The sequence below is a fragment of the Argentina silus genome, assembly GCF_951799395.1.
Source record: "Argentina silus genome assembly, chromosome: 19".
Classification (NCBI taxonomy): domain Eukaryota; kingdom Metazoa; phylum Chordata; class Actinopteri; order Argentiniformes; family Argentinidae; genus Argentina; species Argentina silus.
The window spans coordinates 98,612-117,482 of NC_139673.1; the positions used below are offsets into that span (position 1 = coordinate 98,612).

At 43.4% G+C, this 18,871-nt stretch overlaps 2 protein-coding genes across 4 annotated transcripts; both read left to right on the forward strand.

The window, feature by feature from the left end:
- Positions 1-6,121: 6,121 nt before the first annotated feature.
- LOC310819603 (homeobox protein Hox-D4a-like) lies at positions 6,122-8,058 on the forward strand. The gene is made up of 2 exons (XM_083690910.1): positions 6,122-6,790; positions 7,285-8,058. Exons 1-2 carry the CDS (start codon positions 6,415-6,417, stop codon positions 7,569-7,571), a joined length of 663 nt encoding a protein of 220 aa, XP_083547036.1. The 5' UTR covers positions 6,122-6,414; the 3' UTR covers positions 7,572-8,058.
- A 4,961-nt stretch (positions 8,059-13,019) lies between these two features.
- On the forward strand, positions 13,020-18,871 carry LOC310819439 (homeobox protein Hox-D3a-like). 3 transcript variants are annotated; one of them, XM_083690734.1, is made up of 4 exons: positions 13,020-13,098; positions 15,187-15,240; positions 16,688-17,200; positions 17,442-18,871. In XM_083690734.1, exons 3-4 carry the CDS (start codon positions 16,762-16,764, stop codon positions 18,191-18,193), a joined length of 1,191 nt encoding a protein of 396 aa, XP_083546860.1. In that variant the 5' UTR covers positions 13,020-13,098; positions 15,187-15,240; positions 16,688-16,761; the 3' UTR covers positions 18,194-18,871. The 3 variants fall into 3 exon arrangements, with proteins under 3 accessions (XP_083546860.1, XP_083546859.1, XP_083546858.1); XM_083690733.1 differs by having other exon boundaries at positions 13,033-13,098; positions 16,685-17,200; XM_083690732.1 differs by lacking the exon at positions 13,020-13,098 and having other exon boundaries at positions 15,100-15,240; positions 16,685-17,200.

The window sequence follows — 18,871 nt, forward strand, 5'->3', positions numbered from 1 at the left end:
CTAATTATCTATTTTTCCTATAATACTTTAACTATTTGCACATTAATACAACACTGTACATCGTCAATAATATAACATTTTAAATGCTAAAACGTTGACATTGTTTTACGTTTACTCTTCTTTGAAACTCTTGTCTGTAATGTTTACTGTTCAATTGTTATTGGTTATTTCATTTTTATTTACTTGTAAGACCTTTAAATTGAATTGAATTGAAATAGAAACATAGAGAGAGAGGAGGGAGAGGGGGGAGAGGAGGGAGAGGAGGGAGGAGGAGGGAGAGGAGGGAGGAGGAGGGGTGATTCGACAAGATTCTCATAAACGGAAATATGTTTTGTGTGAACTGATGTGAAAATGTCTAGTAGTTGTTGTCTATTATATAATTATGGCTGACACACACGATAGAACGTCCACTGTAATGACACCTAACCACCCACCACACACACACACAAACACACAAACACACACACACACACATTATATCATGTACATAGAATACAGTCCTAGATGATGCAATGAAATGCTTAGGGCAAGCTAGCTCCTCAACAACTGCTGCAATCAACAATGCAATATAATAACATCATGTTCTCATGTGAACACAAGAAAACACCCAATGGCGTAACTGATGCATAGGTATAGTTCATTTCATTTGACATTGACAATGACCAAATCAACCAATGAAAATATAGCTAATCTCATATGCTGTCCAATAACAGTTTAGCCAACCTAGAGACTACATTTCAGCCTGATCGTGCGACCAAGTGTGTGTTTATGTGATTGAGGTACTTTACAGATCAAATAGCGTCTCCTCCTCTCCCCATAGTCCTCCCCCCCCACACACACACACACACACACACACACACCTGAGCTCCAGACGCGGCAGAGAACCACAGAGAGATGCGGAGGAGGAAGAAGAGGAGGAAGAAGAGGAAGGCGACCGGGCCTGGATGACGCCGATGACTGACACGAAGCACAATGCGGCTCCTGAAAAGGCTCCGCGTGTCACCTCACTACGACAACATTGTAAGTAGTCCTCAGAAAGTAAAGATCCCATTAAATATGTAGTAGCTAGTAATCTACTGAGTAACAAAACGTTGCTCCCTCATATACGGCTGTACCCTCCAAAAATAACCGGTTCCTGGAGGCTCTTTTAGAGGTTCTTCAAGTTGAAACTGTGGGCGAACCCTTTGAGGTTCATTGACCTTTTTAAAAGTTGTAAAATGATTTTCAGCAAAACACAATCAATTATAAGCCTTGTTTATACGAGTTAGAAGCTTACCTCTTTTAAGTTCAAGAAGTTATTTTCAAATTTGAGCCTGCCTGCTAAATCATAGCAGTACAGTGGAGAAATTGCTGACCATTTCTCCCGGTGTTGTGCAACGATAATAACAACACGTGGGGAACCTCGAAACCAATCATCGTGTAGCTGCCGGTCCTCCTTGTACCGTCCAGGTAGACGCGGGGCCGGACGGTTCTACCGGGAGGCTCTACCGGAGGCCTCATTAACACCCGGAAGATGTTCACAGTAGACCATATTAATATACCAACAGTCTTCAGAGTCACTTGAGATATTAATGTTGATATTTAGACATACAGTTATTGGAAACTGCGACCCAACTTCACCTTTCCAGGGTTTCTCGCAACGGCTCAAACTCAAATGTTGTTACAAGCGTTCAAAGGGGGTTCTTCAATGAACCACATAATTGAAATGAAACCACAGATTTATCTATTTATCTATTTACCTATTTACCTATTTGGGGTTAGGCTCAGTGTGAAGAACCCTAAGGTTCTTAAAGAAACTTTGAGCATCTTGGAGGAACCTTTATTGAACCCCTAGTTTTACAGTGTAGGTGGCGCTCTAATCCAGTAGGTGGCGCGGTCGCCCAACCGTCAGAGGAGGAGGGCGGGGCCGCGGCGGGGGCGAGGCGACGTCACACTGTCAGTCCAGTGACGTGTTCCATCCGGGGCGCCGTACGCACGTCAGGGGCGTGTTCAGTTAGACAGCCACTGATTGGCTGAATCTCCTGTTCATTATGTCGAGTGTTCCGACCTGCGTCGAGTGGAGGGAAAACGGTTATGCTCAAACCGTACATTGGTGTACATTTAAACGATCAATGTATATTTAGGATTTATGTTTTGGCAGATACATTTGGAGCCTGGTATAGGACATTACATTTGGGTTTCTGGTCAGTGTCTCAAACTGAAGTATTTATAGTAGCACAATTACATCATATTGTTCACAAACTTTTGATTGTAGTATTAATTAACCGCATAGGTGTTTGAGGGGATGTTAACGTTAATCATACAGGCATGGTGTAATAGTGGACCTGGCTCAGCGCCGCTATAAGTTGAGTAAACGGCCAAACTGCTGTTTAGTTTAACACAACGTTTGACTGTGGACGTCTAGAGGACGTTGTTTTCCCATGCCGGGGAGAGGAGGAGGCACAGCGGGGAGGTTTATGGTTTTATTACCATCCTTTTACGGGAATGAAAGGGTGGCGAGGCTAGAGGCAAACAACACCACAAACCTTAACACTCCACTGGACCCAAAAGGTCGGTCTGTTAGAGACATAGACAGGCCACCAAAGAGCCCACAACTAACCCTAACCCTCGTTAAAACAGATAGAGATATTTAGAGATATTCAGAGATATTACCATGTAGCCTAGGAACTTACCATGCTGCTGCTTCAGAACACATTCGGGCTGTATTTTATTTTCAATTCTAAAGTGTATAACAGAGGAGGAACATGCTAATTGCTGCCCGGTGTGTCAGAGCCGTCGGTGAATAAGAGCAGGTCTCAGGGTTATTTATGGGCTTCGCGCACTCATGAATGGCTCCGGGAGAGCACGTGATTCCATTAAACTTTGTTTTACGGTCGCGAGTTGACGAGCCAAAATATAACTCACATTTAACAGGCCGGAAGTGCAGATGGAATAACAGACCATCTCTGGATCACTCTCCGCTCCCACGGTCCACGGCGCCTCGCGGGGTCTCGCTCTCTCTCCGTTCTGCCGGTAAGCGTCTTACCGATTTACTTTATCTCACTAAACTCGCGCGGGGTAGAAAGGGTGTTTCCGTGTCATGTGAGCGGTGTGGCGTGGGTGCGTGCACGAGAACAAACTTGGAACGGTTTTTGTTCATTAAAAATGATCACGTATTTTCTTATCTGAACTCTCGTTAATTGCTTGAAAATGACGAAGGCGTGTTTGTCTCTGTAAACATTCCAAACGGTCTCTGTGTGATCTGGCCTGATGTGGCACAGAGCTCTTTTCGGTTATAGTTAATAATATTGATAGTTATTTGTTGGAATATAAAAGCTTCGGTCTGCTACATTAACCCACAAGAGAGCATAGACACTGGTCTTGTGATAACCATTTATTGTTTACCTTCCGTCCCATACATGTATGAGTTTGTATTAAGACATGTCGAAACATCACCGTCCTGCGTCTCGTGTGAATGCAGATGAAGTTTTATTGGAAGTTTAAATGAGGCGCATATTAATGCAGTAAGCTGTTCATATGAATGCTCCACCATGCGTCCTGCTGACTCCATCTACCTGCAAGCGGCATCAAAGCCTCCGAATATATACAATATCCGAGTATGAAAAAAGCCTACAATAAACCAACATTTACATGGTAAATATTTACCATATTCACTAAATGATTTTAGAGGTTATATTTTTGCTTGATTTCGATACCGAGTGAACTTTAGAAGTGCAGTTCTTACAATTTACCGAGTCCTATAGGCTATATCTGATTAATAATAGTTTTCTTTGTGTAAATCGTATTCATTTTCTAGAAGTAAGCATAGGCCTCAATAAATATTGTGTTAATGAATTAGATGCTCCACTAACGAAATATTTGTATTTTATATTTTAAAGCTACTAGTTATTTGGGTTTCTTACAGATTGTAGAAACGGCTTTGCATATCAGGCTTATCATGTATTCGCTTAGTAAAGGCCTGTCTGTGCATTTTGATATCATTGCAAAAGCGCTCCTTGCAGAAGAAGCAGACAGACTGAATTCTCATCACATCAGTTTAGTTAACAGTTCTTTTCTAACCTCCATTTTCATCAGTAACTTTGACCCGTCTGAACGAGCCGCGCGAGGGGGTGAACCACGGGTCACCCTGTCTCCCAGATATGAACATGTGAAAGGTCGAAACTACGTGAAGCTTATTATTTACTTCTATGTTTCTGTAAGTATGTCTTTAGATAGCAGCTAGCAACAAAATGGCGAATTAATAATTCCAGTAGAGGTTAAGAACGCTCAAAGTCAGCTCTAATTTTAATTATATAAATTCTTTAGAGACTTAAGAAATGATCGTTTTCACTGCATTTCCATATTTTGTAAAGTAAAAAATATAGGTCTAGGCTAAAGTTAAGCCCTTTTCAAACAGCAAATATGTAGCAATAACTAGGCTAATAACTAACTATGTAAAAAAATATATAATTCAACCCCCATCTTCAAATCTATTAAATTCAACTCTCTAAATAGAAACCAAAATCTAGGCTTATGTGACACAACGTTTTATTTCAATTAAATCGTTAAAATGTTCCTCAAATACGTCAACACACTCCGGGCCCAGGAGCGGACCAGACAGTCGCGCGGGTCATACAAGATCCATGACCTCTCGTTGGTCCCCTCGCGCGGCGTGGGCTGTCGAACACACACACATAATAAACTAACGGATACACCGGGAAAGGCTTCAGGTTTGACCCCGTGACCTCTCATCAATAGTGTATTATTGATCTATGCAGAAAGCCATGGACATATAGAGAGAAACGAGGTCGGCAACATAGTTTCTGTTTTAGACGGGAGTCTGAAGGATTTATAAACTCTGTTTTAGACGGAAATAATAGAGACATATTTCATTAGAAAGTACTGAATAGATTGCATTAGAATACAATGGAATAGAATGGAATGGACAATACTTGTTTTGCCTTCGAGAGGAAATCTTGCACAAACTAGATGCAGTGTTGGTGCATTTGACGATATAAATTCTGAGAGAAGCATCATTTACTTTTCTGACGCTGTTTTTGCGTCAGTGCTGCTCCGTCGTCTATATATACCCTGTAGAACCGAATTTGTGTGAAGAGATCTCGGTCACAGATTCGGTTCTAGGGGAGTATATGGTCGATGCAAAAACGTCGATGAAATAATATTTTGGGGATAAAATCTCTACACGGAATGTTCTGGACTAATATGGAATATCAGAAGAGCTGCTCCTAGACAATAATTACTAAATACAGTAACATACATGTATGAGTATCTACTGGGTTACTGAACAGAAATACAGGGTACAATTTAATGAATGCTTCCATATCAAATGAATCAACGAAACAATGAAATTAGTGAACATATTGAATTAAATTGCACAGAACTAAATTCTAAGCACGTTTCTAGTCATTCGAATTCGACTGATCTTATAAACAATAGATTAAAACCGACCACAGAACTTCAAAAGAGACCTTAAAATGCTCCCTGCACAAAAACGTCCATATTTCATATCTTGCCACATGCAAAGCTCAGATTTCACCCTAAGGTGGTTCTGATGTTTAGCTCCAAATAGTCTGCTGTGTCACATGTTCACATGTTCAAATATTCATCCGTTGTTGTTTTCCAGACACATTTCTGGAGCTCTCGCTCTCTCGCTCTCTCTCTCTCTCTCTCTCTATATATATATATATATATATATATAGATAGATAGATAGATAGATAGAGATATAGATATAGATATAGATATAGATATAGATATAGATATAGATATAGATATATAGTTTAATTCAACATGTGTTGATTGCTGTAGTGGACTCTGCCAGTGTTATGAGTCTTTGTCGTGTCTGTGAAGATGCTGAGATTCCTCTCACTCCTAGATGACCTCCTACGTAACAAAGGCCGTCCGTCACCCGTCCTCCATTCTGCACCGCCTGGCTTTTTGTGCCAAGGAACGTTTCAAACCTTTTGTTAGTTTTTTCTACCTATAAGCGCAGATTTGGGACACATTTCTTTCAATATGTGGTGATTAGGGTTTAAGTCACAAAAACATGAGAAACATATGAATCCATAGAATGAGAATGTATTCTTATATGAAAGCGAAGGCTGAGTGTTATTTGGGCACCTTGGCGTTTTTCATGACTTTTGTCTATATCGCAATTTAGTGTAATATTTTTAATTAAATAATACGGGCCTATATTTTCCGATGTTTGGTTTAATTCTGCAAAAGATTTTTCAGCAAAGTTGGACGTCGCTGCTGTGTGAAAACCAGTACTCCTTAATGGAGTTGCTACACGTCCATTGGCTGATCAGGTCACGTGGACTCCTAACTTTATTCATCTGACAGCGAGTAGGAGGGTTTTATGGGAACGGAAAAAAGACAACTCGAGAAAAATTAGTATTTTCTACCTCCAGAAATTAATGACCATGAGTTCGTATATGGTGAACTCCAAATATGTGGATCCCAAATTCCCTCCTTGTGAGGAATATTCGCAGAACAGTTATATACCTGAGCATGGCTCTGGGTTCCCCGACTATCAGGCGGGGCTCTACCCCCGGGCTGGCCACACTCAGCAGTCCTACACATGTGACACTGTCCAGGACTCCTCTGTGCTGCAGCGGGGTCATGAGCAGGGGCAAGCCGGCCAACCTGCGCCCTTCGCCGGCCAAACGGAACAGTGCTCTCCGGTCCTGACGTCTGGCCCACGGACCTGCGGGCCGCAGCAGAACTCAAAGACCCAGTCCAAGTCCCCTGCGGTAGTCTACCCCTGGATGAAGAAATCACACATTGTCACGGGTAAGACTTCTCTCTTCTTTCTCTCTCTCTCTCTCTCTCTCTCTCTCTGTCTCTGTCTCTCTCTCTCTCTCTCTCTCTCTCTCTCTCTCTTTCTCTCTGTCCTCCCATTTGGGTCAGTGCCGTTCTTGCACCTCTCCCGCCCCGGGAACGGCGTTGTGAGATATTTATGGGCTACTTGAAAGGGACAGCGGTTACACCGACCATAAATGTTTATTACTGTGGGAAACAGGCCGCGCGCTGTGGACAACCTCTACCGCCTTTCTTAAAGTCTCGCGGCTCCTGCTTTCTTCTCCCAGATTGTTTTCAGGTCAAATGAATCCTGTTTAAAACCTTTCTAATTTAAAGCAATTTTTAAAGCAATGTATTCACAATTAAAGCTAATTAAACCACTGGAATGTAGCCACATATATTCGTTAGCATTGTGAGGAGAGGAGCGGGTGTTTTGACGACGGTGTTCGTGTCTTAATTCACTCCCCGATGTTGTTCCCACGCAGTGAACCGGGACCACGCGGGACCGGAGCCCAAAAGGTCGCGGACGGCGTACACGAGGCAGCAGAGTCTCGAGCTGGAGAAGGAGTTCCATTTTAACCGGTACCTTGCGCGCAGGCGGCGGATAGAGATCGCGCACACGCTGTGTCTGTCGGAACGACAGATCAAGATCTGGTTTCAGAACCGGAGGATGAAATGGAAGAAAGACAACAAACTCCCCAACACGAAGGGCCGGTCGGCCTCCACCTCCGGCCTGAAGATGGACTCACAGCCTGAGATCACGGCGCTGTGAAGACCTGGAGGGGGGAGATATCATATCACACACCGGGACACACGGTGGTCCGCATGGAAGGGCATGGTTTCTAAACGAAATTAGAAACACCGGGAACCGCGCAGAGGAACAGTGAAAGCTTCCAAATAGCAGTTTCTAGTAGCCTATCTCTGGGACTGGACGGGGGGACATTAACCATCGGACTTCATCTAAAGCTGGAACAAGGTTACAGGACAAAGTGGCCAAATTATTGGTAAAAAAAATAAGTGTATTTTCTCATATGGAGGACCTGGCGTTTTATCGTTGTTATATTTATATTTATCATCAGTTTAATATGCTATATGTGTATTTCCGTTCTTTTATAAATTGCAAAACAGGGTTGAAAATATGTTGCCTGTTCATCTATATTTCATATTTAATTTGCAAAAAACTATATGTGAAGCTTTTTTGTGTGAAAATGCAGCTGTTGAAAGATTGGATGCATATGATTTAAATACAATAAAACAAGAAGTAAATATAAACAATCCAAAAGAGTTTATTTTAAACTTGTTTTATAACAGTATCCATATATATAAAATATATATATATATAAAATATATATGTATAAGACATGTGTATGTTTTATGCAACCGTCTCCTCTAAATAGAGAACGTGTGAGAGTAGAGAATGTGTTCTAGAACGAAGGGGGTAGTATGTGTTCTAGAACGAAGGGGGTAGTATGTGTTCTAGAACGAAGGGGGTAGTATGTGTTCTAGAACGAAGGGGGTAGTATGTGTTCTAGAACGAAGGGGGTAGTATGTGTTCTAGAACGAAGGGGGTAGTATGTGTTCTAGAACGAAGGGGGTAGTATGTGTTCTAGAACGAAGGGGGTAGTATGTGTTCTAGAACCAGAAGGTGCTGCAGAGGCCTGTTGGACCGGTAACGGTGGTAACGGTGGTAACGGTGGTACCACCGTTGTTATTCATATGGATAATATGTTATTATTCATATGGAATGATAGAACAGAGATGTTTGTCTTCGCTGTTTTCACCTTCGAGATGTTTACATTATTGCGCAGGTATTTCTATTAATAATTAATAACAGTCAATAGGCCCATGCTTTGATGAACCAAATAGTCAGAATCGTATTGAAATCCAGTTATACTGAATAACAGATTATAGTTCCGTGCGCATACTACACTAACCAGTAGTTACATATTAGCCCCACGTGGTTATTAGAGACAGACCGGCCTAGAGCATTATCCCAGCTTTGTCTCTCACCACAAAGCCTGAAGACGTTTTCTCCTGAACTTATTCAGGACTTGACAGGGGTCTTCTCTGGCGGTTTGAGGGGTCGGGGATGCGGGTTCATGCAGGGGACAGAGCCTTGCCCACCGCCCCAGGACTACCTGACCTCCAGCCCTCTGACCCTCAGACCCGAGAGACCTGCATGAGAGTCATTCTGTAAATAGTTCATATAAACATCATGTGACCTACAGTACGTGATGCGGTCTGACACGCGAATAGCCTAATAAACCGGTTCATCCCATATGAAATCTCCCTCTCTCTCTCTCTCTCTCTCTCTCTTTCTCTCTCTCTCTCTCTCTCTCTCTTTCTCTTTCTCTCTCTCTCTCTCTCTCTATATATATATATATATATATATATATATATATATGGTACTGTATATATATATATATATATGTATATATATATATATGTATATATATATATATATATATATATATATATATATATATATATATATATATATATAAAGTATGTATAAAGTAAAAATATGCACTTTCTCCTGCACTGTGACTGTCGATGTCACTTTTTCTTATCGTAGGTTTTACTTACGATGACTGTTGTATATTTGATTCACTTACTGATTGTAAGTCGCTTTGGATAAAAGCGTCTGCTAAATGACTTCAATGTCAATGTAAATCGACTGTGTTTATTATACACGTAAGGCTGCATGCCTAATAATGATCAGGGTTCACCTCAGGCTTCATTCGGCCAATAGATGTTCATATCACCACCCTGGAGGACTTCGCTGCTTTGATCACGTCAACAACTCAGATTTCAAAACAACAAACATGGCAGGTTTGTGGCGCGAGGCTCCGGTCCGCCTGTAGCCTTGTGTCGGTTAGCGGTGTTGATTGAATTGCAGTATTGGGACGAACTACCTGATTAACATGGGCCTCTTCTGCTGAGAGCCTATTTGACTAATTTTCGCCTAAAAAACAGACCCAAATTTACCTTGAGGTTTTGTGTGGATCTGCTCAGATCATAGTTCAGAATAATATACTACACATGACAAGGACATAAAGTCATCAATAATCAAATTAATAATACAATTAAAGCAGAATTTGGCCAGTATATGGGCCCGTCCGGCTTAAGAGGTTTTAACACTGTGTGTGTGTGTGTGTGTGTGTGTGTGTGTGTGTGTGTGTGTGTGTGTGTGTGTGTGTGAAACTGTGTATTATTATATTAATTACTATAATAACTCCATACCGACGTGCGGGAAGACACTATCCCAACACGAGGCAGAAGCGGGTCGTTTTGTTTAGTGTTTATTATAAATTATAACATTATATAATAACATTGTATATGTTTAAGTCAGGGCCTATCTTGAGGTGGGATTTCACACAGAACCAGTGTGTGTGTGTGTGTGTGTGTGTGTGTGTGTGTGTGTGTGTGTGTGTGTGTGTGTGTCCAACCTTGGTGGGATTCTATGCCAGGACTGTATGAATTATAGTATTTTAGTAGACTTTATACTTTAGTTTATTATTATTTTGTGTGTCGAGAACATTCACGTGCGTAAAAGAAGAGAATTTTCACGGGCGTAAAATATGCACAAGCATGTAACCTATTAACACCTTCCGGTACCTATCATCAATTCTTAATGATAAATTGAGATGATTGTTGTGTTATTGTTTTACATTGGTATAGTGAACGCTCGTTGACCTGCGCTGTATGGAGGCGTTGTCTGGGTTACAATATTTGAATCTATAACGACATGATTTGGGATTTTCTCAATATCCAGTATAAGGGAAGGTTGAAACGTAGAGCTGTAAACCACGGGTGTTTCTGCTGGGTTGGTGTAAATGAGTCTAGTCGGCCAGTTAGGAGCCTTTATCCTGTTACAGCTTTCAACGGCTTCTGTCCGGTGGTGTTTGATGATCAGCTGTTTGTAGGAGCTGTCCTGGACCCGGTCGAACGGTCTCCGTGTAAGTCGCTTTGGATAAAGGCGTCTGCTAAATGCCATAAATATAAATGTAAATGTAAATGTGCTCCGTGTTTGGGACCGTCGGGTTCTCTGTCCCCCATTCTCGCCACACGACCACGTGACTCAGTCATTAATCCGCGAGGCCCCTGGAACCCTGGCGTCATTAATCGCGAGCACTCGATCAAACTTGAATACTGTGGCGATTCCCTGAGAATAAAGACTCCTGAAACACCGCGATGGGCCTCTGTTGTTGATTACCATCTGAGATATTGGAGGCTTGGTAGGTGAGATTTAAGTTTTATTTCGACAGTAACGGTAATGACACCGTGGTATACAACGACCTTCTGAGAGTGACAGGCGAGGCTGACCTTTACTACAGAAATCAGCTGCAAATCAAATCAAATTGAAATCACGGGAAAAAACAGTTCGTGCTGCTCTCTTGGCTAACAGAGGCCTACTGTATATTGTGTAATTTGTTCTATAGTATGTGTGTGTCAGTTTCCTTCGACCATATTCGTTTCAATTGTAATTTTATTATTTTGGGGGACATTTCTCGATATGTTTCAGCTGCTTGGTTTTAGTAACACAAATATTATTAATTTGGAACTCAAATGTAAGGGAGCCAGGCTCATTCAAGAGTGTACACCTCATTATAAAATGCAAAAAGAAAAGTGCTTTATTGAGACATACATCATACCATGAATTTTAACCTCCATCCGCCGGGCGGAGGCCCAACAAAACAAAGGCCAGCCTCCCCGGCAGAAGAATAGGAGGGTAATGGTATTCCGCGCCTTTGACGAGGCTGACAGTTGTCCACGTCGCTGTAAATCATTTCTAGTAATTCCTGAAAGGGTGTGAGGCAGTTGGGGGCCGAGCGAGGACAGTAAATCTTTCTCTTTTATTACCCCTGGAACATATGCTGCGATGGCGGAGCGCTGGCACTCTCTCTTTCTCTCTCTCTCTCTCTCTCTGTCTCTCTCTCTCTCTCTTTCTCTCTCCCCGCTCTGCACTCCATAGCGCTTCTTCCAGTTCATGCATTACAAACTAGCATTTCTTTTGTTAGCCTAAACCGGCACACAGTTGACAACACATAACATGTTTATTTCTTTCATATGTTCATTGCTGCCAACATGTTTGTGATTATGAGATCAGAAATAGTCCATTTGAAGCTGTAGCCATTTCATGCATGAATATAACAACAACGTTTATTTCACACCTTGCGTCACATCACTGCGCAACATAACAAGAGAAAGAAATCTTCAAATGTGTACATTCCTGACGCCAAACAACACATATTCATGACCAGCTGGACGTCTCCATGTCATGGTGTTGTGACGTAGGCATTGATAGGGCCTATAATCGTAAATGTCTCACTAACGTCGACGATTGCAGTATCTAATGGTATATTGAGCTCCATAATCCATGTTTTGACTGCAACTATCTCTCTGAACAACGGGAATCTGGGTCATTCAGAAAACGCGCCACCAACGAGGCACAAAGGCACTGAAGGCCGGTAGTCAAGCGGTTTTATAATCTACGTAGCCTCCGTAATTATGTCATAACATCACACTGCAAAAGATGTAAAAACATCATAACTGCTCTGAACTGTAATTCATTCAGTCCATCAATTCAGTCTCCTTTTATATTCTTACATGTAATGTGCCTCTGATTCTGTGATACAATAACACAATCTAACACAACACACACACACACACACACACACACACACGCCCGTGGCGTCTAGAAAATGTACAGAATTATGTTGCGTTTTAGAGTAATACCGTAATACCGGCCCGTGTACTCTACTGAGGGTTCGGTGGATATTTCTGCCACCAGAACAATATCAGCCCCCTGGTCACGTGAACGAATCTGCCTGGATGTTTAGGGATCTTTATAATGTTCTTCTCAACGGTTTTTGATGATGGAATGAATAAAGGATGGGATGGATAAAGGATGGATAAGGGATGGGATGGACAAAGGATGGATAAGGGATGGGATGGAGTCCGTCACCGTGGACTGTAGGTTGGAGGATCATCAGTGATGTTCCAGAGCCAGGCTACCAGCTACTGGTCGGCTAGCTGGGAGCTCCTCTGTCCGTTCTGCTGGGAATACTGCCTGAATTCGTATATGGAAATGTCTGAAACGGCGCTGGCTGCGAGCTAGGCTAGTAGTCTGTCTGCCTGCCTGCCTGCCTGTCTGTCTGTCTGTCTGCCTGTCTGTCTGTCTGTCTGTCTGCCTGTCTGTCTGTCTGTCTGTCGACATGAAGGATGTGTGGTAGAGAGCGGAGGGGAAGGTGCTGAAACAGAGACGGAAGAGACTTTATGATAAATTGATTTCAAAGGTAAGCAACTGCATGGCGCGAACACGCAGCTCTTCATCACGACTTTCTGTTATAGGCAATAAATGTGATTTATTCCAACCGGGCAAGGACGGTCGTTAACGACGTCCTGTTGTCATGTCGGCTCGCTAACGGTTCCGTTCTATGACTGTTTTCAATATTAGAGCAGGCATGAGCTGAACGGCTGGACCCGGTGGACGGGTCGGTGTTTTGACGGTGGATTGAGCTGATATTGCGGTTTGATAAAGGAAATAACAAGGAACAGGGAAGTCTCAACGAGTCGTTCGTTAGACCGTAAATCATCTTAATTTGTGGTGTTATTATCAGAGTGGGTCTGCCTCTGATTTATGCATTCAGCACGATGATCTCACAATCCATTGCGTTTTCTGCCGTTCTGGAGGCTAATGGTTAGCTGGGCCTTTATTTTATTCCTTCTGGAATTTTCTTTTTCAGATACAAAATGGAATAACCACATCGACTGGGTTCTAATTAGCTCCTGTATCATATTTTCAGTCGTTATTTTTGTTATTTCTCTATCGCTGTGATATCGAAAGCCTATTTTCCTCAGCGGTGTCCGGTTGTAGTAATTGAATATGATCGCATGAATATGAATAGTCGACTAAACCACCTCCGTTCTGATTACGGCCTCGTTTCATTGTGCATTTCCATTTTCGACGTAATTACGTTAAACACAATGAGTTATAATTAACCTAAAATTCTAATCAAATCAAACCCACCCTCGGCGTTTGCTCAGATTAAATGCAGTGCTTTATTTATTATGACTCCTCAACCCGTGTAGCCTGGGAAAATCCCCCGTTTCCGCGCCACAGAGAGGCCATATACACCACTTACACTCGGTTTGCTCTGCTAAATTATTATTATTACAGACTCAAACAGTCACTCTGACAATGTTTAATAATTGTAGTTCAAATTCAAGATATAGATAGATGTAAAATCGGAGCTCATTCAGAGACTATAGGCCATTTTGACAAGCCAGCCGTTATTCGAACCCATTGTGTTACCGTCTTTACAAACCTCCTTACCGTAACCACCGCGTGGGCGAGAACACAGCTCCCACAGAATAGAGCATTAAAGACGAGTAGTACAGACGTTACAATCACCTCCTACTTAATACAACCACGACAACATCATTCTCTTTAGGGGGTGGCAGTAATTCCGTAGGTTGGGGAACGGACGCTTGCTTTTCTCCGTCACCGAATGACAATTCTGAAGAGAGAAACCCAAAATAATTCCAGCAGAAAAAAAACCTAGCACGTCCAGTTTTCCAATATGGATATAATAAAACACGTCTTTCTCTCTGGTCGTAGGTTAGAAGTGGAAAACCTTGGAGCTGAGTTTTGGATTAAGTAGAGAACGCCGGTGAAAAGTTTAGCAGAGTTGCATTTTGTGTCTCTTGAAACGCTGTTCGTTGTTCATTAATCTGTGAGTTATGGCCGCGCCAGCCAAAGGTCAGCAGAAGGCTTGTGACTGCCAGCTATCCTACTATCCTACTATCCTACTATCTTATATGTGAACTGTAACTACCAGAAGGAGACATAATAGCCATCTGAATCCTGGCTGTGGGGCTTCAGACATGGTTCCTTTTATAGGCCTGGAGATGAAACTGCGTGGTTGGAGGAACTATCATGTTTCTTTGTTGATACCGCCGAGATGCATACTGCAGGTTATTATTGTCTGTACGATTCATGTCTTGGTTGTTTTTGGAGGAAGGAAGCACATATTCAGATTATATTTATATATAATATAATATAATATAATATAATATAATATAATATAATATAATATAATATAATATAATATAATATAATATGTGCTTCCTTCCCGGTTACGTATATATTATAATATACCGGTATAATAAACCAGTAACCATCTATTTTGAACTACGGTGGTGATTATCCTTCACATGTAAACATCCACAGGACTGAATTTGGAATACATCAAATGTAAATAGAAGCCGTTGTCGCCATACAAGACCACCGTACGCAGCTCAGCGCACACCTCGGCTTACTCGGGTCTATTCGTTTTCCAGCAGGATTCTATTCTCAGTGTCTGTTTCTGTTGTTATTGTAGGTCTGGGTGTTGAAGAACCCGTTCAAACGACAAGGAGATTCAAATCAACCAACGGTGAGAAGTTAGCCTGCCAATGCTGTGTGTGTGTGTGTGTGTCTGTGTGTGTGTGTGCATAGGCAGGGCTCGGCTCATAACAATCAAAACGTATATTTCACATTTTGTCTAACAATACATATTTAAATAATGTCTTTATTAGTTACAAATTGACCAGCCGACCATTAAAATACACAGAATCCAGGAGATGAGATCTCTCTCTCCACACGACAATAAACGGTTGAAAACGTCAGAAAATTTGAAATGCATAAATAATAAATAAACTCCTATAATTCTCCCCCTCCAACGGCAGCTCGGGGTTTAAAGCTACAATCCTTCCAGTTGTTTCGCCACAATTCCCTTAATTAAAACGCACGGGTAGAATTACAAAAATAAATAGGACAACACAAAATTATAACGTGGGATGTTAACGAATAAAACGTGTAAACACGGAGCCGACATATCAGAAACGCTGTGATTGTGGGAATCACACCGCGAGGCCTATGATGGCGACACCGTGTGTGAATCCTGCGTCCTCCCACGCAGAAACACGTCTGGAGTGTTCCTGTGGAAGACATTTAAAGTGTGACTCTTTTCTTTCCAGATAAAGGCGTTTATGTGGCGGGGGACAGCGGTCATAAATCCACCCTGCAGGTATATTGGCATGCACCGCGGCGCGCGGCTCCGTTTGAGGCCTCCCTCGCGCATGCACGATATGGCCACACTATATTTGCAAGAGAGGAATCGGTTATTAGATCCGTTTTTGTTCCGCTTGCATCATCTCACCTCGGCCTCTCCGTGTTGGCATTTCATCTTATAAGATAGGCGTTAAAATGTGAATCTCACCACAGCGACCTGCACCTTAGATTAGACACCTTTAATGTTAGGGCCTCTTCAACCCGCGAAATAACATTCAGACTCCAATACGAACAAATACAAGCCATATGAACGAAATTCTGTATTACCATAACCAACATTGTCTTGTCTAAGAAACCCATTAGAATATGATGCCTTAGCCTATGTGAAGAAATAACAATCTGCTAACCTAAGAACAGAGGAAAACTAAAAACGACTAGAAGCTCTTATTGTTCACGCACGAGGACGGAAGAATGCGGGCGGGCATATATAAATGCTGATGAGGGCGTTTCTGTGTCTGAATGTGCAGAGAGAGGGTCTTTAAGAGACACGTTAAACTTTAACCGACCCCCTTCTGTGTCGGCAGCGGCTTTCAATGGGACGGGTTTCAAAGGAACGGGGGAGCGAGCGCGTAACGGTCTTTCATTTGTCCGAGGACCTCGGCTTTCATTTATCATTGAACCATCTATCCTCCTATCCGTATAGCTGAGGCTATATCTTTTTTTTTAAGATACGAAATATGACAAAGTGTTATTCAAGTCCATTTGTGAGTTTCTCCAAGACTCTGGGCTGCTGTATGTTGACATATCCGTGTTAATGTCTCTCTCAGCAGGCCGGAGAGAGAGCGACACTCCGGTCACTTGACGGCACATCCCGCTGGCCACCATCAGGACCTCGCCAGATTAGATGCCCACTATGCAGAAAGCCAGTTACTATGACAACTCTGGGGTCTTCGGGGGCTACCACCCTGCCTACCCCAAGTCAGACTCGTCCTACCCGTACACGCACCACGCCTTCCCCTCCTCTGACGCCGAGGACGACTTCCAGGGTCCCGTATGTCCGTTACAACCCCCCAGACATAAACACGGAGACAAAAATGGCGGCTGCGCAGAGCCAGCCGTTCAGGAGGAGAGCCAGCCGCTCGGCGCGCAGGCGCAGCAGCGAGGGCCTCTGCCACCCGGGTCCCCTCCATCCCTCAGACAGCGGCCCCACCCCGCGGGCAGCCCGCCCGCCACCGCCACCACCACCACCGGCAGACCGGCCACCGCCAAAGGCGTTTTCCCCTGGATGAAGGAATCCCGACACAACACTAAAGCAAGGAACAACAATGCCGCCAGCAAAGAAGGTACTTTTGGTAACACTTCTGTATCTGACTCTCTCCGTGTGTGTGTGTGTGTGTGTGTGTGTGTGTGTGTGTCTCCCTGTGTGTGTGTGTGTGTGTGTGTGTGTGTGTGTGTGTGTGTGTGTGTGTCTCTCTCTCTCCGTGTGTGTGTGTGTGTCTCTCTCCGTGTGTGTGTGTGTGTGTGTGTCTCTCTCTCTCTTCGTGTGTGTGTGTGAGTTGCCTATAATGTTATTGTTCTTCTCAGGTGAGACATGCGAGGAGACCAGTCCCGCGGGCGCGGTCTCTAAGCGTCTCCGCACCGCGTACACGAGCGCGCAGCTGGTGGAACTGGAGAAGGAGTTCCATTTCAACCGCTACCTCTGCCGCCCGCGCAGGGTGGAGATGGCCAACGTCCTCAGCCTGTCAGAGCGGCAGATCAAGATCTGGTTTCAGAACCGCAGGATGAAGTATAAAAAGGACCAGAAGTGCATGGGACTGATGCACTCGCCCATGGGACTCTCCCCGGACTGCAGCCCGCCTCTCAGCGGACCAAATCTCATCGCGTACCCGGGATACCTCCAGAGCTACGACGCGCCATCGCCGCCTTCATTCTCCAAAGCGCAACCGGGGATGTATGGCCTTGCCGCGTACTCCGCGCCGCTGAACGGATGCCTGTCGCAGCAGAAGAGATACCCCGGGCCCGAATACGAACACCACAACTTCCAGGGGAGCGGTGGTTTTGCCAACGCGAACACACAGGGTAACAATATGTTTGTCGGGGGCGGTGGGGGTAACTTCGTCGACTCCATGGCGGGTTCGGGGCCCATGTTCAACCTGCCGGGCCACCTGTCGCACCTTTCCTCTGTCACGATGGACTACGGCTCCGCCCACATCCCAGGAGGACCGCACCACGGCGGCGGCAGTGGCGGCGGCACCGCGTTCACGGACCTCAGCGCGCACCACACACCTCAGGGACGGATGGGCCTCCAAGAGGCGCCAAAACTGACGCATCTGTAGCGGTGCCGCGGTGTACCGGAGCGGTGACGCGGTGTACCGGAACGTCGTCCTGTTTACCTCACCGTACCGACTGCTAGCAGAAGGCTAGGCTAAGGCTAGTCTACTACCGACATATTCCGGTGTCATTCATAGCCAGGGTTTTAATTGGGGGTTTAGGACTATTGCGGGATGGATGGAGAAAGATATTGATCATTTTTTAAAAGAAATTTTTTTAGGGGGGAAAACCCTAAAATTGTAGTCCCGCCGTCTACAAAACTCAACTGAGGCTAGAAACGGTTTTCAGTCAGTTCTCTGGATTCTTAGTGTTCTAGAATGAGTCCCTTTCACATGGCACATGAAATATCCAATGTATTAGCTTGGATATTGATATTTATTACATTCTTTTATTTTTATTTTTTACCTTTAACTTAATTTATTTTTGTAAACCTTGTTGCATGCATTTAAGTTAAACGTCTTATTTATTATTCACGCTTATATATTATTCACTATTGTATTTAAAACGTTTGTTATTTATCACTTCCACTTTATCATTTGAGGCACTTAATGCAGTGGAGGCATCTGTCATAGTTATGTGACAAATAAAGGCCACATCAAAATATGTTTTTTTTATGTTGGGGGGGATACATGTATTTGAAATGTCTAGTTTTGTCAAATCAATGATGTTGTTGGACTGTTAAA